Source organism: Leptosomus discolor, chromosome 14, assembly GCF_034619465.1.
Source record: "Leptosomus discolor isolate bLepDis1 chromosome 14, bLepDis1.hap2, whole genome shotgun sequence".
Taxonomy (NCBI): Eukaryota; Metazoa; Chordata; class Aves; order Leptosomiformes; family Leptosomidae; genus Leptosomus; species Leptosomus discolor.
In genome coordinates this window covers 12,682,417-12,704,832 of record NC_141404.1, presented here as the reverse complement: position 1 = coordinate 12,704,832, position 22,416 = coordinate 12,682,417, and the positions used below count along the sequence as shown (strand labels likewise).

The window sequence follows — 22,416 nt, the reverse complement described above, 5'->3', positions numbered from 1 at the left end:
CGGCCGCCGCGCGGCACGGCGGGAGGGGGGCGGCACCGCCGGTTCCCGGCGTCCCCCGCGGCGGGAGCGGGCGGCGGTGGTCGCGCTGCCCCGGCCGGGCCGATGGCGCCGCCGCAGCCCGCCGCGCTCTGCCTCTTCGACGTGGACGGCACCCTCACCGCCCCGCGGCAGGCGAGTCCCGCGCGGGCACGGGGATGGGCATGGGGCGCGCCCGCCCGGCTGTGCCCTGCACGGGCGCCGTGAGGCGCGGCTGCCGAGGGCCGGCCCGGGCTGTGGCGGGGAGGGCGGCTGGGCGCCGGGCCGGCACCGGCCCTTGCTCGAGGGCTGGTAGCCGCGGCGGGCGGCGTGCCCGGGCACACCGGGCGCTGCGGCCACTTCGGCCATGCTGAGGGGGCGAGCTCGCCGCGGCGTCTAAGGCCAAAAAAATCCCCTTTTCTCAAAGCCCCGGGCGGTGTCGCTGGCTTTGAGCGGTCACGGCGGGCGGAGCCGCGGGTGTGACGGTGCGAATGCTGACAGACGGACCGGTTTGTTTCGGAACCCAGAAAATCACGGCGGAGATGGCCGCCTTCCTGCAGAAGCTGCGCCAGAAGGTGAAGGTTGGCGTCGTGGGTGGGTCGGATTTTGAGAAGATCAAGGAGCAGCTCGGCGAAGACGGTGAGGGTGGCGGGTGATGCAATCCCTCGCGCTGAAGGGCTCACAAGGAAGTTGGGAAGGTTGGGTGTAGGTTAAACTCTCCGCGTTCTCCCTCCGGGCTTTCGGCTTTTTTTCCCGGCTTTGCTTCATCCGTGAAGCGCAGCGGTTGGGGGGCGTTGAGGAACCGCAGCCTGTGCTCGCGTGTCCCAGTGTCTCGGTTTCTTGCTGCGGGATCGCTCCTGCCGGTGACACCCCGACTCGTGGCAGAGCTCCAGGAGGGCCCCGTCCCGTTGCCGTTTTACCGAGCGCGCCCCTGATGGGTCCGGTGGTGTTAACGGTGGGTCACGAAGCAGAGATGGGCCCTTGCTTTAGTCCTTTGACAGGCGTTTCGTTTTCTGTGTAAAATACTGCCTTTAATGGTCTTTACTGAACTGATGCCACCGATAGCCTGCTGTAGTGCCCAGCTAACTCAGCATTTGTTTGGCGCACAAGTGCTCCCCAGTAAGCCACATCAACTTGCATTGTGCTGAGATTCTCACAACTCTCTGACATCTACTGTAGATTAGTAAGCCTGAGAAAACAACCCTAAACCGGCAGTATTTGATTTCCTCGCTCACCAGGCTGCGTGCCAGGCTTTGGTAATATTTGAGGTGTTCAGTCACTTCCTTACATTTAACGCAAAGAGATGTATTTGCAGGAGAGGAAGAGCCTTTGAGCAAAAATACGGGTAACTTAGCTGAGAGACTTCATGTGATTTGAGGGTTGTGTTAATCTTGGAGGGAAACGAACTGAGTGGCTTTGATCTTGTGCCCGATGTTACGCTGCTGAATCATGCTTTATGAGCTGGGGTTTGCTGTATTTTAACCTATTTAATGTGCAAAACAATTCTGCATTAAACGTACAAGGGAAATTGTAAGTTACTGTCTTTGTGTTTGGTTGTAGTGGTTGAAAAATTTGACTACGTTTTTCCAGAAAACGGTCTTGTAGCATACAAAGATGGGAAGTTCTTGAGCAAGCAGGTAAGGGAAATTTCCGGTATCATGAAAGAGAAATTTTCTGAACAAGACTTTGCTTTGTTGCTACGGTGTGGTCCCCTGTAATCACCTTCCTAACTAAGGCCAAAATCGCTGCTGTTTTCAGCTGTTACTTCTGTATCAGGTGGTTCATGTGGCGCCCTGGTTAATGTAGTGACAGTCTGCACCTTGAGCGCTGTTCTTTGGGGTATTCTCCGAACCAACAGATACTGGAGTCTGGAGTGTCCGGTCAAATAAGAACAGTGAAAATCCTGGATTAGTCTTTCCCTCAGCTTATCCCTAGGACGAGTGCCCTCTGCTCCTGAGGCCCTATGGAATATGGCACTTCGTAGCTGATGTCTGCGGGTCTTGGGGTTCAGAAAGTTTCTTGTAGATCTCTTGTAGCTGCGTGTTAGTGTTAATTCCGAGCGCACGTTCTGGTAAGTTGCACAAGTTGGAAGGTAAGGGCTCTAAGTTAATATGAAGGTACATCTGATTCTAGATACCCTAATCGCCTTCATCGGTTCAACAGATATAATGGAGATTAAAACTTTAAGAGATCTGGCTGAAATTGCTGACTTGAGCAGTGGTTCCCAGTTTACCCCAGTAAGGATCTCCCTTTCTTCACGCTTGGCTACACTAGATGTTAACTGCAACTTTGGCCTGTCTTTGGCCTACACTGTTTCCTTCCGAAGCAGGTACTAGTGAGGAGCACATTAAATGAGAGTTCGGTGTTAGGGTTTAAAAAAAACCAACAGAAAGGAAAATGAGAGCCTTTAGTTAGTTCCACGTGTGCATCAGCTGAGAGTTACTTCTTGAAGGTGTGTTTCTTTGTGGTGTTAACCACACCTGATTATCCAATGTCTGTGTTTTCCATGTGACTTGTTTTAGAATCTCAAATTCTGGACCCTTGGTTGAATGGTATTTATTTTGTTAGAACATTCAGGGTCACCTGGGCGAGGACATACTGCAAGATCTAATCAACTACTGCCTGAGCTACATTGCGAAGATTAAACTCCCAAAGAAGAGGTACGTGCATGCACCCATCTCGGTGTCACCGTGTTCTCCACGTTACAGTGTGAAGCACCAGTGGGTAAAGCTGCTCAGCAAAAAGAAGTGATTGGTGTTTTAGGAAACAGAGCTCGGTCCGTGCATCCGAAGACAAGCTCCCAGCTGGAGTGCAGGCTGATTTGGCATTTTTATTTAGGAGGGAAGAAAGTTCGATTTTGAAGTAGGATAATTTCCTTGACATGTTTGGAATTCAGCAGCATAATGTTTCCCAGAGCTCAGAAGTGTGCAGTGAGATCAGTTCTGTGTGACGTGTGAGGGTGCAGCTGCTCAAGACGTTAACGCGTACCGTGTGTGGGCCTGGCTAGAAACACTGCCGAGATTGCTCGAAATGTTGCTGCTTCACCCCAAAGCTGACAGACTGGCCTGTCAGGGTCCGACAATCGAGCTGACAGGATGCTCCAGTCATCGTCATATTTATAAAGTCAGTAAGGGTGATGTTGAGGTTGCCAGATTCAAATAAAAGCCCAAAAGCCTCCTTGATGCCAGAGGTATTGGTTCCTACATGTTTGGGCTTTTGAGAAGCTGAAGGAGACATCGGATTCCTGTTGTCTTCAGAATTAAAAGAAAGTTCACTGCGATATTCAGTATTTTGAGCAAATTTTTGTCTATTTTCTGTCTTTTTAATCAATTCTTTTTCAGGGGCACTTTTATTGAGTTCCGAAACGGGATGATAAATGTGTCCCCCATTGGAAGGAGCTGCAGCCAGGAAGAGCGAGTTGAGTTCTATGAACTTGATAAAGTGAGTTACAGCTCTTGAAAGCTATCCAACCCTTCTGGAAGAGGCAGTTATGGCCAGGTTATGATTTTTAAAAAGCTTTTCTACTTTGTGCGATTTTTTTCATTTTAATCCTTTCCATGTGGTTTAGCTAACTTCCTGGTTCAAGCTTAGGAAGTATACAGCAGGGGTTTGGTTGCAGGAGTTAACGGGATTGCTTACAGAAGGGGTGGGGTTGGCTCATACTTCTTTTAACCCTGTATCCAGAACATCCCACCTCCACACACAGGGTTCCTGAAGAACCCTGCCATAGGTAAAACCATACGTATTTGGAGTGCTCTTCAGTATACCAGCCTGTGCCCATTCAAATCGATAAAACTCTTCCTTTTCTTGTCAGCTCTTTAAAGCAGAATCTAAAAGCTGAGGTCCAAGTAGTCACCATTTATTTTCCTTTGTATACAGCTCAGTGTGCAAGGCTGAGATGAATCTGAGCCATGGGGTCAGTTTTGCTCCCTGCTGTACCGTAACAACAACTGTTTCTGACCCGATGATGCAAAAACTGAAATCTAACTCCTTGGCAGCAGCCTTTGCCTGTGACTCAGTTAATGGGTGCTGAAAGATACCTAAGCCCAAGGCACCCTGAAAATACCCTTTTTGGCGTATAGGGCATCAGAAGATTAGACCCATTTGGAGACTCTTCCTATGCCTCCGTTTCCCCAGCTCTAAACCTGACTTTTCTGGGCTGTTGAAGCATACTGCCTAAGCTTTTCAGCTAGAAGAGCAAGTATCACAGCATGTGTGTGAAGTTTTGCTCTCATTTTTTACAAGTTGGTAACAGTTTAAAGTGGAAATGCTCTCAGCATGCTTTCAGGAATAATAAAATGTAGCTCTATCACACTAGTCCTGGTACTCAGACCTTTGGATATACTTGGGGTGGGGTTTTGCGGTTTATCTTTTTATTGATGAATTAACACAGCATGTAACTGGTGTTTGGTGATTGTTGTGGGTTTTTTTTGACAGAAGGAACATATAAGAGAGAAATTTGTAGCTGATTTACGAAGAGAATTTGCAGGAAAAGGCCTCACATTTTCTATAGGTATCACATTAAAATAATTTCATTTAAAACATCGTTTAAATTTCACTTAAGTCGTATCCTCTTACGGCCTTGACGTACCCTGTCTCTTTTGCGCAACAGTGACCTCTCGGGGGGCGGTTGCAGGCACTGCATGCAAGACTAAGCCTCTTTTTCCTCTTAGGCTTCAATTTGGTACGTTTTAATTGAAATCCATGAACAAAGAGAACTTCATTGCTTGTCATCAGTTCATTGTCTTTTCATGTCAGGCGTGTGACTGATTCTGCTCATTTTGAAACAGATTAAACACTTCTGATTAGTCAGAGTTGTTTCTGTGGATCGATTTTGATCAGAAGTGCATCAGTGCTGTTCCAGTAGCCCTTGGTTCTTAGTGCTGTGCTGCATTGTGTGGGAGGAAGGAAAGAAAATCCAAAAGCAAGTGCAAGCTTAAAGAAAAAAGTGGAACAAGGGGGAATTCATTTTCTGTTCATTTTTTCTTTTTTTTTTTTTCCCCTCTCCCCCAATATATTACCATATTCTTGCCTTTTATTTTTTAGAATGATAAAAAAGTATGGTTAAAAAAAGTATGGTTGCCATTAGTGCTGTGGAGTGCACTAGGGCAGAAATGAACTGCAGTACAGCTCTCCTAAAGCACGTTGTAAATTCCTTTTTGACACCCGCCTCGACTGGGAAGCACACTTTTATGTATTGGTAAAGCCCAAGGATTTGGAATGGGAGGAGCTGCTGTCCTGTTAGGCTGTGTTAAAAAGGCTGGCCTCCTCCTTTTTCTGTTCTGAAAGCTTTAGAAAGTCTTTTGCAAATGACTTCATGGCTGTACATACACCAATGGCTGCATTCACTCGTGTGCTTTCTTTCTAAAAGTAAAAAGATTAAATGCAATTTTTAAAAATAAAAATCAGTTTGAGAGCATGCTGAGACGCTCATCTTTGTTTAATGAGTACATAATAATCTGTAAATCACACCGGTAATAACTGATACCCTATCCAACACTTTCTGTACTTGTAAGACTTAACTCCAGGGTCTCGTAACATTTCTGTCACTTCTGCAAAGCTCCCTCTATCAACCGTCTTCCCCCAGGTTCGTTTTTCTCACCTCCCCCCCTCAGAAATGTGTTCTGACACTCAAACAAAGTTCACTTGGCTCACGTCTGCCCTAGGAGGCCAGATCAGCTTCGACGTGTTCCCCGACGGCTGGGACAAGCGGTACTGCCTGGGCATCGTGGCCGATGACGGATATGAGACGATTTATTTCTTTGGCGATAAGACCATGCCGGTGAGTAGAGTGGTCTGTACCTACGCTGCAGAGCTGCTGCTTTAACCCCTTGCCTTGTGCCCGACAAGAACTGAAGGCAGAATATGCATCCCTGGCTGTGCAATACTGGTCACACTGGGGGTAGCTGTGAGCATAGACTTTCTTCATCTGTTTCCTAAAGTGGCCACAATGTTCTTGACAGACGTAATAGAGTATGTTTTTAAATTGAAGTTCTGCAATTACGTTAAAAACTGAGGTGACATGGCCACGTGAAACTGATTGTCCTGTTTGGTCGTTGTAGATTGATGCTTCTTGTTGGCTGGCGTTTATTAACCATATTTATTTTCCATTGAATTTAATACTGTTCCTTTGCCAGCCACGCTGCCTGTCTCCATACTGAGGAACTGAAGTTGTACATAATCCCTGTCCCTCGTCCTAGGGCAGAGGTACAGAGCTAAACAGCTCTGCAGGGCCATGCAGAGCCTTTTGGAAATACTGAGCCAAGGCCTGACCAGCGCTAGTGAGGGCAACAGCAAGCCCAAGGACTGGGGTTAAATTAAAGCTGGCTGAATGTGGCCGAGAGACAGTGTCAGGCTGTTGTATAAGAGGCGGCTTAATTTTGTAAGAACGTGCAGTTTTATAACTGTAAAGTTTTGTCAAGGGGGGAAAAAAACCCTTCAATTTAAGCTTGTCTTTTTCTTACAAAACTTGGCCTTTTAAACTTGATAAAGCTATAACGTTCTTTGTAACTTACAGTTTTACAAGAAATTTTTGTAAGACAGACAAGCTTAAATTGAAGGGGTGGGTTTTTTCCCTCTTGACACCAGCTGCAAAAGCAATCGCCCATCCCTCTGGCATAGAGTTTCAGGACAGTTGATTTTTAAACCCTGTAAGGGGCAGTGCAGCATTTTCAGCGTTTGACGTAGCAAGGGTTGGTGCTGACTCACTGGGCAGCAGTGTGGCATCCACCACACACCCCCAAATGAGAGAACTGCTTCCTGTAACACACGAAGCTGCGGCTTTCGGGGTGCTCTGCCCCTGCAGGTGGCAGTGCCTTTCTTCCCCGAGCCAGCTGGGAAAGGATCTCTCATCGCTGCCCTGGGGTCAGAAACCAGTTACAAATGTCACAGCAGACCAGTAGCCAGGCCAAAACACTACTGCAGTAGCGAAGAATCAACAGTCTTAACAACGATTTAACTAACAGGGAAGAAAAACAAGTTGGAAGGAAGATAGTAACGCAAATTAGAAGTATCACGTGCTGGTACCGTGTGCTGTGACAAGCTTTACAGCCTCCTCTGAACCATTTTAACAAACCCCCGCGGGGCTGCCATACAAACCTAAGCCCATGGCTGCGCCTGCACGCCGAGCTCTGGGCTGTCCTTGCCGGTGCTCACGTGCGGGGCAGAAGTTCTGTGCCAGCGGTTTGTTTCAGCACAGCCCTGCTATCAACACGGGGTGCAAAATCTCCCAAGGGGTGGTTTGCAATTTTTTTAGCTTTCTGGAAGACATCCTGGGCATGACTGTGTTATCACAGAGGGGTTTGGGGTGGAAGGGACCTTAAAGCCCATCCAGTTCCAACCCCCCTGCCATGGGCAGGGACACCTCCCACCAGACCAGGTTGCTCCCAGCCCCATCCAGCCTGGCCTTGAGCACTGCCAGGGAGGGGGCAGCCACAGCTTCTCAGGGCAACCTGTGTCAGGGCCTCACCACCCTCACAGGGAAGAATTCCTTAATATCTAACCTAAATCTCCTCTTTTTCAGTTTGAAACCGTTACCCCTCATCCTGTCACTACATGCCCTTGTAAAAAGTCCCTTCTTTCCATAATTTCCTTTGTGTGTCCCTTTTCCACTCCAAGGCCGTGCCTGTATGATAAGTTAAATAAAATTAAACCCTTTTCTGCTCTTTTCCTCTTCTCTTTTCAGGGAGGGAATGACTATGAAATTTTCACAGACTCCAGAACAGAAGGCCACAGCGTCACATCCCCACAGGATACAAGAAGAATCTGTGAAGAGCTATTTTTTAAATAAAAGACTTTTAGAATTCACACTTACTTACCAAACGGTTAGGACAGCTTAATAACTCAAAACACCCTCCTTTCACTGTTTCCATTTTCCATACACAAGTACTTTGTTTTGGTTCATTGTTTTTTTGTTTTGGGTTTTTTTTTTAACTATTATTTTTATTTGTTGGTTTTTCAGTCATCAGTAAACTTCCTTAGCTAATTAATTACATTTTAGGGAGGAAGGGAGCGGGGGGAATAATGTGCCTGAAGTTGACTTGTGGACTTAAAATTGGCCTGCAAAGCTTTATCCCTAGTTTTTATTTTGAAGCTGCTATTTAAGAGAGGAATGTTTCAGAGTTATTTTTTTAAAATACTACCTTGTGCTATAAAGACATGAATTACAAGGCAGCTTGAATTTTCTTGTTTAAAACTGGACGATGAGTAAGAGACAGGTTTCATTTCTTTCTGGGGGTGGGAAGGTAGAACTGAGCCAGAAGTCCCTGACCTCACACATGTTCCATCGAGCCTACCACCACTGGAAAGGCTGGAGCAGCTGGTGCTAAAGTCACTCCTCAGTACGGTTGCGGTGCCAATGCACAGTACAGTTCATGGTACCTACACTTCTTGCATACCATTTTTAAATCTAAAAAATAATTTTAAAAAAATCATAAAAATCAATTAAAAGAACTGGAGCACAGTAGCAAAATGTATTTCTGTCACTAATTACATTTCTGATTTTCCTGATACGACATGAAGGGTAGATGAGATTTTTAGTACTAAGAAAAATGACTTAAACTATGATTCTATTAAAACTCAAGTTGAAGCATGACAATCAGTGTAACTGTTAATATTACTTTTCTCATCTGGCATTAGGAAAGTAATCTTGTGTATGAATGGTTTAGTTTAGTAAAGGAAATAAAATCTCATTTTATCATGAAAAATTACTATTTCAATTTGTCATTTTGGTAAATAAAATACATAAAGCCGACCTGTTGTATGCTGCCTGTCTGTACTAAGAAGTGATTGACTTGACTATTTCTGAGTTTATGTGACACTTGCACAGTAAAAAAAAAAGGGGATAATACAACCTTTGTGTACAAACCAAAATCCCCAAAAGAGCTTACAAAAAGAGGGGGAGCTGTGATGCCTTTGTGCATCAGAACATCTCGTCTCCCAACACTTCCCACACGCCTGCTTCCGCAGGCTAATTCAGCCCCCCCATTTTAAGGGGCTCCGGACCAGCACCCCCTGTAGTGCGGGGAGGCTCTTTAAAGGTGGCCAGGCCTGAACAGCTGCTGCTGCACGTGTGCGTGTGTACGATGGGTCCTATTATTTGGTGACCGTCAAATGACTGTTGGTCCCTGTATTCGCAGGAAGTTACCAGGCGAAACACCCTGGGCAGGACCGGACCCGTGTTTGCCCTCAGTCTCACATACACTCGTCCGTCCGCACGTACCTGCGTACGTCCAGCTCGCAGACGCTCGCTAGTCAGCCTTGCACAGCCATTGCCAATAGCTAAAGTCATCCTGCCCTCGTGCCAGCGGGGCAGAAACAAGTGTTCTGTCTCTCTGAGGGGAAAAAAGATGGAAAACAAAAGCAAAGCAACACACAACGCCCAGTCCCTTGCTTCCGTCTTGCTTTCTCTCGTGCGAGTTTAAACAAACAGGGTAGGCACAATTGTTCTGCCTTCAGTGGGCCCTGCCTGGGTCCCAGCCCCTGAAGCCTGGCTAAAGCTTTGCTGCAACATTTCTGAGTAGTGGCTGCTCTGTCTCAGGAGCCCCTTCTGAAACGTTCTGGCCTTCCTCGCTCAAGCCTCAGTTGAAACCACCAGGCTGTGCTATACCTCCCTGCTCCCCCCTACTATGTTAGTATAAATAATAGCTAATATTAAATACTATACAAATAATGAAAATAAATGTATTTACAGAAGTAGTAGTATATATTATACACTAAATTATTAAGTGACTAGAAAACTTGAATATCATACAGGTGTGCATTTGCAGGCACCTGCATTCTCCTCTGTCTTCAACACCGACCACGCAGAGAGCAGAGTGAAGACAAACGTTAAAGCGTTATCATGGTCACATTTATTGTAAAGGAAGCAGTGTGTGATATTCAAAAGCTGGATAGTGTTAAAACCACCACTACTAAGTCTTATGGTTAATGAAAAGCAAACAAAAACCCAACCACAGGCCGGTTGTTACTATAGTGTCACACAGGTACAGGGAAGGTAAAACAAGCCATCACAGCAGTTACTGACCTCCATACATCTGTGCTCTCCCCAGGTCAGACCTCAGAACACATCATCTGCTGTGAAAGTCTTAAGACATTTCATGATACCAAGTGTCTACTGTTAAAACTGTAACTAGACAACTGAAATTACACTGTTTCACACAACTAACAGAGGAGTATAACGCCTTTTTTCTTTTTATTTCCAAAGTCAATAAAAATCCACTGTGAAAGAACACAATAGAGAAAAAACTTCATTTGAAAAAAAGTTGTGGAAGGCAAATAGGAACAGAACTAATTCAGTTGCACTACAACTATGCGAAATCTTGCAGGCAGAGAAGAGTCAGGGCAAGGGTGACCATATCATGTCCTACCAACAAGTTTTCCAGGGAAACAGCTGCAGAATCTGCTTCACTGAGACAGCTGAGCCTGTTAAGTAACTCGCACAGTATTTTACCCACGGTCACCTGAACAGCACAGAACTTGCTTTTCAGGAGTACAGTTATCCTGCCTGCCCGGTGGAACACCATGGCAGACACGCAGCTATATGCAACCAAGGCGGCAACCTTCAGCTCTGTCCAAATGCAGACACAGTCAGAGGCTATGAAGTATCTGCTGCTCTACAGCTTTCTACCACTTACCTTGAAGCAAATTATGTAAATTTTGGTTTGGTGTTTTCTGTTTGTCTGTTTTAATACTGGCCTACAAAATCTGTTACTAAACAACCAACAAGGCACCTAAGTAAATTCACAAACGATCCAGGCTTTAAAACCACAGCCTTCCCCACCCAGGCAGAGGTGCCACTGCAGGCGGTGCACCCGAAGGGCGCCCAGCCCTGGCTCGCGGAGTGGAACCACCAGATGGAGATTCTCCACCCTGCGGCAGCTGCTCCGGCTGCAATTCCCTCCCGTGAGGAACACCCAAGGCAGCAGCACGCCTGCCCCTCTCTCAAGCCAAGGCACTCGGGCACTGTCACCAGCACTAAGGGTACTCCAAGCCCTACAGAAGAGCGGCTCAGGGAAGCACAGCGCTCACACCCCTCCGGGGCCTCGGAGTCATGCCTCTGCTATGGCCATCTACACCAGAAGAGCTCTCCTGCACGCTGGAAGGGCTCTCCTTCAGCCCTCTCCTGCTTCCCCTGGGCGTTTCCTGGAATCAGTTCACAAGATAAAAGAAAAACCAAACCTCCCCTCCTCCACCAAGTACACAAACTAGGTCTCTTTAAAACACGGGTTTTTGTAAACACATTACGCTAGATTTTTTTCGTTAGCATTTGAATTGCCTATTTTTTTTTTTTTTAAGGCCAGCTGTAAAAATGGTAATTTTGGCCTGCTTCTGCTTTATTGACAACGCAGCATTTCCTCCCACACGATACACAGAATATTCTTAGGACAGGTCCCCTGCAGCCAGTTGTTGAGCAGTGGCCATGCAGGCAGCGGCCACGCTCCCTCTGGGCCACCTCAGGAGCTGACGACGTGCCCTGACCAGGTCTCATGCTTGGTCCCAGGAGCTAGATGGGTGATCACCACCTCCACCGCCTGAAGCTTCTCATTCTTCGGAGGGATGGTGCACATCTTGTAGGTGACCTCGTCGCCTGCCACAGGAACATACTCGCCCTCAATGCTGTGGAGGGGAAGCTTCAGTTAATCATAAATCACAAACACTCTTATTTTGCAGCTTATTTAAATTTTTCTCAGAGTGGTTATCTTAGGTGCCCAAGATACTTCATGTATTTTTATAGAACGCATCATCCACCAAAGCCTGAGGTTGATTTTAGTTGTCTTGCAGCAAGATTCTATGAAAACACTACGAACACCACCACCACGCTAAAAAACCAACCAAAAAAACCCCAAAACCAAACACAAAACCCCCACACTCTAATACACCTTAAAAAAAAAATAATCAGGTGAGCCCAGCCTCGGACAACAGCGCTGTGAACCACGCAACCACCTCTTACCTGCTGGCAGCACTAGAGGGCAGGGCTGACTGACACTGTTCGGCACTTCATTTGGGGAGCCGTTTTTTTGAACTATAGGAAGTTGGTTTGTTTTTTTTTTTCCCCCCTCCTCTCACTTAAGCTTTTGAAGTTTGAAGGGGTTTTTTCCTCATTTTCTTTTTTTAAAGAAGAATTGCATCATGCCAGTCATTGATTTTACCTTTAGGTTACTTCACCGTAACACAGTTTGTCTGTGGTTTTAAAAAAAAAAAAAAAAAAAAAAAAAGCCCAAGTAAGACACAGTATCAAATATTTCAAAATTACTTGCTAGGGCCGGGGGGGGGGGGGGCGGGGGGAAGGAAGTTCTGTGACCCTGACATGTTACACCACAGAAACTCTCCTCCAGCATCCAGCACTTAGAAAGATTTCCAAGAGTCTCTCACTCCCACTTAGCCTGTACCAGCGGGATGACGGATGCTGGAGGACTCACACTGCACATTTGTTCCTGCATGCGAGTCCTTACCTGGAAACAGTGGGAAGTGGCAGAAGGGCCGTCACCTTCTGTTCAGGACGATGAACAGGGAGCTGCGATGGGTAACAGCCCTCCTTGTGTCTGCCACTGCGTGCAAGATCAGAGCTTTTCGATAAAAATCCCAGCATGTGCCAGTGAAGACAGGCAGAGAAGCCTTCCAACCCGCATGACCATGACTCTGACAGCAGAAAGGACGCTGCTCTACCTTTCTGTGAACATACCCACGCAATCCCACACTCAGGTTCCCCTGCTCTGACAGCCCCGGCTCTAGATTCCTTGTTGTTTGAGGGGCTTTTCAGTGTTTCTCAGCCGCATTTGTATTTGTGAACAGATAAACACTAACTATAAACTCTAGTTGATGCCTAATTGGCATGACTTGATGGTGTATTCATATTAGACTGGGGGGAAAGATTTGGGTTCGGGGGGGGCGGGGAAGTCAAAGTCAGAAATTGGCACGCACTGTTAGGTTTGTTATTTACCTTCACTGACAGCATACTCACATCACCCAGGAATTTCACCCCACAAATGTTTCTGTTAATTGCAGGGATCTAAGATTTTAGCAGTGCCCTTCATATCCACTCTCCTCTTGTGACCCATTATTGTTACAGTTTTTCTGTTACAGGAAAGACTGGCAGGACTGATAGGAGGTAAATATACCGGCCCTTACTGCCAGTTGTAACTTTACACCAGATTTTGCTTATTCCTGCAGTTCTGCAAAACTTCTTCAGCTTCATCTCCTGCATTGCCTCTCCCCCACCCTTCACCCTTTAAGGGCTGCCTCAGCTTCTGCTCCCCGCTGACTTGTGCATCGCGACTGCTGCTCGGGGAACTGGTGCCTTAGGCTGTGGCTGAGCAGAAGCAGCAGGGACTCAGAGATGAGACGGGGTAAGCAGGCCTGTACAAGTGAAGCTAAAACCGACCCGTAAATTATAACTTCTCCCATGGGAAATTTGGAAGAAAAGTCATTGTTTGCTAACTGATTGTATCAACATAATATTGAAAACACTCCTGTATCTAAATATGGATCCAAAACCTGCTACGAGGAGTCAAAGGCATTCCCAAGGCCTGTGGCTTGAAACACATGTCCTTCAGACTTTATTTCTCTGGGCTAAACCCTTACTCCAGAGCTGCCTGTGGTGGTGGGAATCAGACCCAAGAGGGCATGTCTTCAGAGCAGTGCCTGGGAAGACTGCAGTAAATCGAGGGCAGAAAAAAACGTGTACAGAAAATTCTTTATCTTAAGCCTCCTTCATCAGACCTGATGGCCCCTTCCTCCCCAGACAGGCTGATCCAACTGACCTTTATTTATTTACTTCCAAAGTCTCCAGGCCTGGAGACTTGTCCTGTCAGCCCAGCGCTGTATCACACTGGACAGACTATGTTCAAGCTCCCACATCTAGACTCTTGCCATGTCTGTCCTCTTCAGTTATTGCCTTCATTTATACCCGATTTCCCCCATTTCTAACAGGTTTAAGATTTTTTCAGGTGTGAAGGGTTTGCACAGCCAATACTCACTGTCCTTTCAGGAGCAGAGATTAGTTTACCTTTTTTACTGCCAAAGAAATTTGCCACCAAATTCTCTGCAGTTCACCCTCACTTTGAGACAGAGGATTGAAAGCAAGGAGGAGAAGTTGCTACTTGTACTGTCTCAGAACCTGGCAAGCGGACATGAATCCCCAAGAGGAGACACAGGAGAGGGTCAAACCACAAGAAAAAACAGTAATGCCATATAAAAAAAGTGACATCATCTCTCTCACTTGAATCTCTTGAATGATCCCTTGTTGCCAAAAAGTCGTTGCTCTTGAGCTAAAACCACATTGCCACGAGCAGTGACTCACAGCACAACCCATGCAGGATGTCAGTCCCACCTGAGCAAGGCAGCACCTTCCAGTAGAAGACAGTACAGCACAGACATTTTACCCACACAAAGGAACACGGGACAAGCAAAACACGGGAAGCAGGAACATCTCCCCGCTCAGATGTAATGAACACAGACAATAAAAGCCAAAGCAGAAAGTCTACACTGACTCAAGTACAGCTGAGCCACTGGAACAAGTTGTAATGAAACATGTTTCTTCATGTGGCCTCGAGCGCCAGGACCAGCTGTGGGCAGTGTTTCAGGGAGCACAGGCAGAGCAGTTACACGGGGCTGGAACCAAAGCAACATCTCCTCCTGCCATGACAGCCACCCGCCCCACAGCCCCAGGTATGGCCTTTGGTTCCAACACAGAGGATGCACAGGCACAGCGAGCACTGAGCTCAATCACAACTTTGCAGGCATCAAATGAAACAGATGCCCAGGAAGGGATCTCATGTTTGGCTGAAAGGTTTCTGTAATGAACAGGAACCTTACATGCTCTTTAGAAGCTCCTGTAAAACAGGATGAGACGCAGTTACTGAAATAAACATTTGAAATCTTCAAAAGATATCAGTAGATACAGTTAACATGAAGGGAAAGTGGGTTCACACCATCTCCTGAAGCACCAAAGATGTGTCAATATGCAAAGGCAGGGCTTTAAGCTCCTGAAAACCAGGGATAAATTAGATATCACTTGAATCTTCAAATTCAAGTGAGGAAGAAGTACAGCTTGAGTGCTAAAAAAGATGAGTGTTTTGTTGGGGTGAGTTTGGTTTAAAATTGAAATATGAATATATACCAGGATGGGTTCTGGTACGAAAGGGGTTGTAGGTGTATGGGTAACCAAAGTGGTCCTGTTTTTCCAAGAAATTAAGAACAAGCGAATCAGTACACACACAGAAACGCTATGCCTGATGTACAGCAAGGTGCAATCAGGGAGAGCAGAAGCAAAGGGACTGGCCCAGACTGGAGGACACTTTCTCAGCTATCACCAAGAGCCACTGCGTCACTCAGCACTTGTCAGGTGACTGTTTGGGGTCCTGTCTACAGCCCTTGGTCTGCACTGGAAAAATAAAACAAACCAAACCAAACCATTTGCTCATTCAAATTTCTTACACTTGAATCCTGAGGTTAATTACTCCTGTTCCTTCTACTAAACAGATCACATTAGCCCCAAAATCCGCACAGCCCTAAGCACTACCCAGACAGGTACACTTTTCTCCACTAGAAAGCACTTCTTACAGGGCTGAGCCTTCTGCTGACAGCATCAGATCCTTTCTTGGTTCCTTTCCTTATCCAGGCTGACACTACAAGTGACTGAAGCTCGTGATAAAACCTCATTCAACCCCAACATGGCTTCTTCTCGCCCCCTAGTTTGTCTTATTTCTTTCCTTGCTTGTTGAGGTGACCTTACCACAAGACCAGGCCTGTCCTTTGCACAGTTGTGCAACAAGGCCCTGGCTACGCAAACACCTTGAATGTAATTTTCTGCTTTTGGGCTTTAAACTTTTCTCCCACAGATCAAATATTCTTTTCTTTCCTGCAGCTTTCTAATTACCAGTTATTCTTGGTGCCTACCGAATATGAGATTATTAATTCATTGTGCCCTCTGCACATGAAAAGCGATAAGACAAAGGCCTTACTTTGCAGCCTTAGTAAACCTGTTTGGGAACAGTGTTCCCAGCACAGTGCCTGCCCACCAAACGTTGCTTCTGGGATAGATGCAGACTTACTCCAGCATTGCTACTGCTACATGATGCTCAGAAGCAAGAACAAACAACATCCAGCTTGCGCAGTACTTCAGGTGGTGTCAAGAAAGAACAACATAATGGCACTTGAAAGGTGATGCGATGGTATGGCACTGGAGACAGAGCCCTATGCAAAGCTGCAGGAAGATCCTCCATCAGGAAGCAATTGCCTGAAGCGCCAAGGGAAAGGAACTGGAAAAGATCAGAGAAAGTAAACAGAGATCTTGGAACAGATTCAGCCTATAACAGCCACTCTATGTACAAAAGTTACCTGGGTAATTTAGTAGAGGAAGTTAAACATGGATTTCTTTGATGTTACATTGAGTGACGTTAAACATTCTTATTTATTGTTATATTGTCATTGCTGTTGAGCCAACAATGTGCCCTTGTGGCCAAGAAGGCCAACGGCATCCTGGGTTGCATTAAGTGTGGCCAGCAGGTCGAGGGAGGTTCTCCTCCCCCTCTGCTCTGCCCTGGTGAGGCCACATCTGGAGTACTGTGTCCAGTTCTGGGCTCCCCAGTTCAAGAGGGACAGGGAACTACTGGAGAGAGTCCAGTGGAGGGTCACAAAGATGATGAGGGGACTGGAGCATGAGGAAAGGCTGAGAGACCTGGGTCTGTTTAGCCTGGAGAAGAGAAGACCAAGAGGGGACCTTATCAATGCTTATAAATATCCAAAGGGCGGGTGTCAAGAGGATGGGGCCAGGCTCTTTTCAGTGGTGCCCAGCGACAGGACAAGGGGCAATTGGCACAAACTGGAGCTCAGGAAGTTCTGCCTGAACGCGAGGAAAAACTTCTTTACTCGGAGGGTGGAAGAACACCAGAACAGGCTGTCCAGGGAAGCTGTGGAATCTCCTTCCCTGGAGATATTCAAAACCCGTCTGGATGCAGTCCTGTGTGACCTGCTGTAGGTGAACCTGCTTTAGCAGGGGAGTTGGACCAGATGATCTCCAGAGGTCCCTTCCAACCCCTACCATTCTGTGATATATTGATTAAATACTAAATATCTAAAATATCTTTTAGATTTGTATCTTTTACTTTTACCCTAACTATATATTAAGTGTTGATCTAGAGGGAGGTGGAGATTTTCACTGGTATTTAAGAGATTGGTATGCATGTTCTATTCAAAATAATGGATATCTGTGTATCCAGGAACTTTAAGACACTTTGACAAAATAAGTTAAAAATAGGAAATGCTTTCCTGATGTTAGTGTCAGAGTGAGACAGAATAGAGTGAGTTTTAGATTATCCAGCAACTCCCATTTCCCCACTCAGCGCCAGTCTGGTATGGTGGAGCATTTTATCGTGCACTATTTTTAGGGAACTGGGAGGTTATTAGGAAATTACCTAAATAAGGAATGTTCTAGTTCTTCCTTCTCACAGCTGCTACTTATATTCCAGGGCTCTAGTTAAACCTCTTGGGACAAAGACTAAGTCACATGGAAACATTTTTGAACGAGAGTTTTCAGTGAATTCAGAGCCTTGCTGGGCAACAAGCCTGCCATGGGTCACACCACATAGCCGCTTCCCACGGATCCATGGGCTGTGTTATCTCAGGGGCTTCTTAAAACCCATTTAACACCTCAACACACCTCCCAGGAAACACATATTTTATTAAACAGCAGGCCATGAGAGAGTAATGAACTGTTACGAGTTACTAATCCTGAATGCCCTCACATGCAGCCCTGGGGTAAGCTGACAGCTCCAGCATTCGTCAGCAAAGCCAGTGATGACCTTATCAAGCCAGCTGGGTGGCAAAGCAGAAGCAGGGCTGCCTCTCATCCACCAGTCACACTTGTAACTGGGGCAGACAAATGTGAAAGAGGACCAAACACTAAAGAATCCCAGCTGTTAATATCCAAGGTCTCTGCATCATTGCAGAGAGATCTTCCCAGGAGCTGTCTTGTGGGGGACAGAAGCTGCACTTCCCTCCCAGTCCAGCGAATGCATCATCCTCTTGCCCAGTACTCTATTGAGAGCTCTAGTCATGGTTTTTGAATCCACTTTCAGGAATAGTTATGGCTCTATATCTACTTTCAGCACCTAGTTCAACACCAGGCAGCACACCATGCACCATGAGGAAGAAACTGGTGCTCCAAGAGGCAGAGCTTTCCAAGGATGCCTACACGGACTCGGTCAGAGGTACAGAAGATGCCTGTTCCTGCAAGCATCCAACTTGGATCCTGTTACAACACCACCTACTGTTTGCATCCGGAAACCAAAGCCCAGGGCTGTTATGTTCTGTGCTCACTAATCACAAAGAACCTCCATCCTCGGTGGCCACAGTCGTTTTCAATGCCCACTGCCTGGCCTGCAGGTAAAGTGCAAGTCTTGGGTTTGACCTATTACAGTTTATACCATTTAGGTGGAGATTCTGGGAAGGTTTTGCTACAATCATGACCTCAGCAAGCTGGCCCTCCTGCATTCACCAGGGCAACGTGCGAGTTTTCTGAGCCAACTGGGGGGGTGTTGGGAACCCTTAGGAAAAGGCTATCCACATTCTATTTATTTCCAAACCCCTCTCAAGTAAGATCTGGTATTCTGCTGCCTCTCCTCCCCATCTCAGATAATCTACTTATTTCAGACACTTCAACAGATGCAGCAAGGCACCAGAAAGGCAGCACATCAGGAAGGAAGCAAGGTAAGTCAGCAAGTGCTATAAGTGTTTTGAAGGAAATCAGAAAGCTCAGATTTGGCTTCCCAGCAGCCTCAGAACAGTCAGTTGCAGCCAGCAGAAACTGTTTTGCTGCTAGTTCACAGAAAAGGCAGGGAGGCCAGAAAGGTTTGTTCCCTCAGATCAGATTGATCTCTTCGTTTGTTTATAATTATCAGTTAATTTTCAACCCATATTGTTACACTGCACCAGAAGAACAGCATCACAGAAGAGCCAGAAGAAGAGATGTGGCACTAGTGCTTTGCATTAGACATAGTGGTCTGGCAGAAAACCAGCAGAAAGAAAGCAGCATAAAAAGATGATCTCTCCATGGACTTGGAAAGCTCAAAGCCAGCTCCTCAATGCAGCCGGGACACAGCTGGGTTCCTCGCTACAGGAAGATGAAGCTGATAGTACAGCTCCAGCATGGCCAGAAACTGAGGTGCAACAGTGGAATGGGACCATATCCCCACCTGGGAGCCCACTGAGAGACCACTTCTGTTCTGTTCAGCATAAGCATAATCTCCTGAGATCATAACACAATGCACTAGCAAAGCACAGCAAACCCCAGGGACCCAAGGGTGCTGTGTGCCAACCTTCCAGTGGAAGTATAGCGTCAATTCCCCAAAGCCATCATTAAGCATGGGGTCAGGAATCCAGCCTGAAGGACAGCTGAAGGCCCCTCTGCAATGCAGCATTTTCCCCTTCAGAGCCAAGTACTAGCAAACTGCAGAAAACCCAAAAGCACTGCACATGCTTTTTCTGTTCCATTAAATCAGCTGCTTTTCCAAAATAAAATCTTTAAAAACACAAGAGTGTGGTCATTCATTCGTCACTGCTCTCTGGTGAACCACCTCTTTGCCTTGCCCTTGCAGCTAGACAGGCTTCAGGCCAAATCCCAATCAAATGCAAAAGCCCAGAGAGCAAACGAGTATCCATCATGTGCCCACTCCCAAATACACTGGGAAAGAACAGAGGGATTCTTACGCAGTGCTCTAAAGCACATAATTTGACCTGCCACTACAGGCACCAGCACCACACCTGCCCCCATCTCCCTTGCCCCCCCTGTGGAAGGCAAGCTGACAGGAATCTGTCTGTGCAGGCAGCCACCCCCAGCAGAAGGCAGGGAACCTCCACAGCCAGCACTGCAGGGATCCCCCATCTGCTCTCCACAAACATGCCACATCCACAGGAAGAGTGGCAAAAGAGTAAAACTGCGCCTCCAGAACCCTTACCTTTCAGTAACAATCAAACCCACTTGTATTTGGGAGAGCTGACTTAGCCCACCGTGAAACAACAGCACAGCAGATCAGATACCAAGAAGGACACTGTTCCCAGCACTGATGCTACAATAACACCATTTGGTGACAGTGGATCATTACATAGGCTGGCAGAAATGAAAGTATTAACAATACATGTCACCATTAAAAAGGCAATTAAGGGCTTTTTAAAAATTTCACTCCAGGCAAATGAACTTGCCTTTGCTTCCAGCCTTCCAGAGACATTATCTGGAATTACCATCTCAACAACTCCTTGATCTCCATGCTTGCCAGCTAGGGTTTTACACTCACTGCTAGCAAGCATGTTTTGCCTTTTGTTCTGGAGAAGGGCAAAGGAAAAAAAAATCATCTCACCACATTCAGTGAGCCATAACACTTTCCTAGTACAACTGTCTACACCAACTTGAGGAGCATTTCCAACACACAGAGAGGAGCAGGACTTGCTGCGGACGCAAGGATGGGCAGCAGGGCTGCAGCAGCTCCCTCGCTGCACCCGGCCGCGCGTCCACGGGCGGGAATGGCCGCTCGGGCCGCTGGACACGAGCTAGCTCTCGTCCGTCCATCTCAAGCGCCGACGGAGCTGCAGTTGTGGCCCAGGGTTTCAGTTGCAGGTGCCTTACCCACCGACCGACCCGCCCAAGTGCCACCAACGTTGCCAGGAAGCTGCCGCCACCTGCGGTGACCGTCACCAGAGCTGCCATCACGCCCTACCTGCTGTGCGAGGACGGCTCAAAAGGCAACGCTACCACCCGCCTCTGCCAGCACCTCCAGAGAACTCCAGGCTGCTCCAGTTAACGGTACAGTTTTGTACCTTTGTACCTAACCAGTTAAAAAGGAGAACTGGCTCCACACAAGTGTTATCAAAACCCAGACCAAGCCTTCTCTGCAGTCTTCAGAGCCACTCGTTAAAACAAAGCCACAAAGACACAAAACACCACTGAAACCTCCATTTCTTTACTGTCTATCTACCAACACCCGCTAAGTCCAACTTCACAGCTTTGCTGCAAGTTTCACTCATAAAACATGCCCACATTCACCTTAAACTCTCGCACAGATAGGGAAGTTTCAAATTTTGCAGATGCCAAGAGAAGAAGCTTTTGAATGCCACATACATTTGACCTTATTTTAGGCTAATGCTCACTTATGGAAATGTCATGCTAAGTGTTATTACCTTACAAAAATAAATGCAAAGCTATGGGAAACAGACATCCCATTTTATGGAAAACATTTTCATTTAAGTGTACCCTTACAGCTCCCCAAAGCTTAGGGAAGACAAAAAATTAATTCCTCAAATTAAATTTTTATGTTTAAAATCATATTAATCTGCAAGATAGGCAGCTAGTCCCAATGCTCAAAACCTTCACTAATCATCACAGCTTAGTGATGAACACAGAGGAACTTGCTGAATCCAAACCACCGTACCATTTTATCCCCATTCCTGAAATCACAGCTTTCAGGCAGAACTGATTCAGCAGAAACAATCCTCTTTCATTTCACAAGTAGATGCCTATACTGCACCGAGACAGTCAACAGATTGATGTCTCTTACATTCAGGTTTAACTGAGTAAAACAGATAGAAAAGAATCGTCTGATCCAGATAAGCAGTATCTCAAAACTCACACTATGCAAACCAGAGTCATTGGAGGCCTCTGAGCCACAGTGATGGTTAGAGAACGCTGCTGCAATAAGCAGTTCTCATTAATAAAGAGTAATGTTTCTAATTCACTGTGAAATAAACCAAAATGAAAGGCATTATTACTTCATCTTTCCAGTGCTGCCTTGCATCAGAATTAAAACAGTGATACCACCACACTCTAGCACTAAAAGATGTTTCTAACAATTCAAATAGGCTTAGAGTAATTAAAGAACGCAATGTGCTGAAACCTTTTGTACTTCAATAACAGCATTTTTTACTAACAGGTTGAGGCAGAAACATTAGCTATTTGTAAATTGAAGTTCTGAGACAATAGCTACATAAGAAACATTTAAAACAGTGGCCCAGTCCTGGTTCAATAGAAAAAAAATCCTGTTGGCTTCAAAGGATCAGAACTGAGCCTAGAAAAGTTGCATAAAGCACATCCTGCAGTCCTACAGAATTCATATGAACTAACTTTGCTAAAATGTTTCTGAAGGAGCAAGAGAAACAGTCTTTGAATACATAAGTGATAGCCTTAAAGAGGAAAGGCACCATTTACCTGTTGAGATGGAAGGAGGAGTGAAAGGCCATATTGAAAGCAAGGGAGGCGTCACTTGAATATCAGAAACAACAAGAGCCCAGTGTGCAATTACTGGAAGAGACGGCCCATGGAGGCAGTTGATCCCCAGCACTCGAATTGTTCGGAGTGCACTAGGCAAAGCATCTTCTCATCTACAGCAAACTGGAGGAAGACTGCAGCGTACT

At 46.3% G+C, this 22,416-nt stretch overlaps 2 protein-coding genes across 2 annotated transcripts in view; one reads left to right on the top strand and one right to left on the bottom strand.

Annotated features, from left to right (window-relative positions):
- Positions 1-102: 102 nt before the first annotated feature.
- PMM2 (phosphomannomutase 2) lies at positions 103-7,821 on the top strand. The gene is made up of 8 exons (XM_086472914.1): positions 103-171; positions 543-654; positions 1,576-1,652; positions 2,584-2,675; positions 3,357-3,456; positions 4,453-4,528; positions 5,682-5,797; positions 7,700-7,821. The coding sequence occupies exons 1-8, from the start codon at positions 103-105 to the stop codon at positions 7,802-7,804; spliced, it is 747 nt and encodes a 248-aa protein (XP_086329040.1). The 3' UTR covers positions 7,805-7,821.
- Positions 7,822-11,208: 3,387 nt separating this feature from the next.
- Positions 11,209-22,416, bottom strand: part of CARHSP1 (calcium regulated heat stable protein 1) — a 35,099-nt gene continuing 23,891 nt past the window's right edge. The window contains exon 4 of the mRNA XM_086473100.1: positions 11,209-11,631. Coding sequence (XP_086329226.1) covers positions 11,469-11,631 — 163 coding nt within the window. The 3' untranslated portion in view covers positions 11,209-11,468. The remainder of the gene's footprint in view (positions 11,632-22,416) is intronic.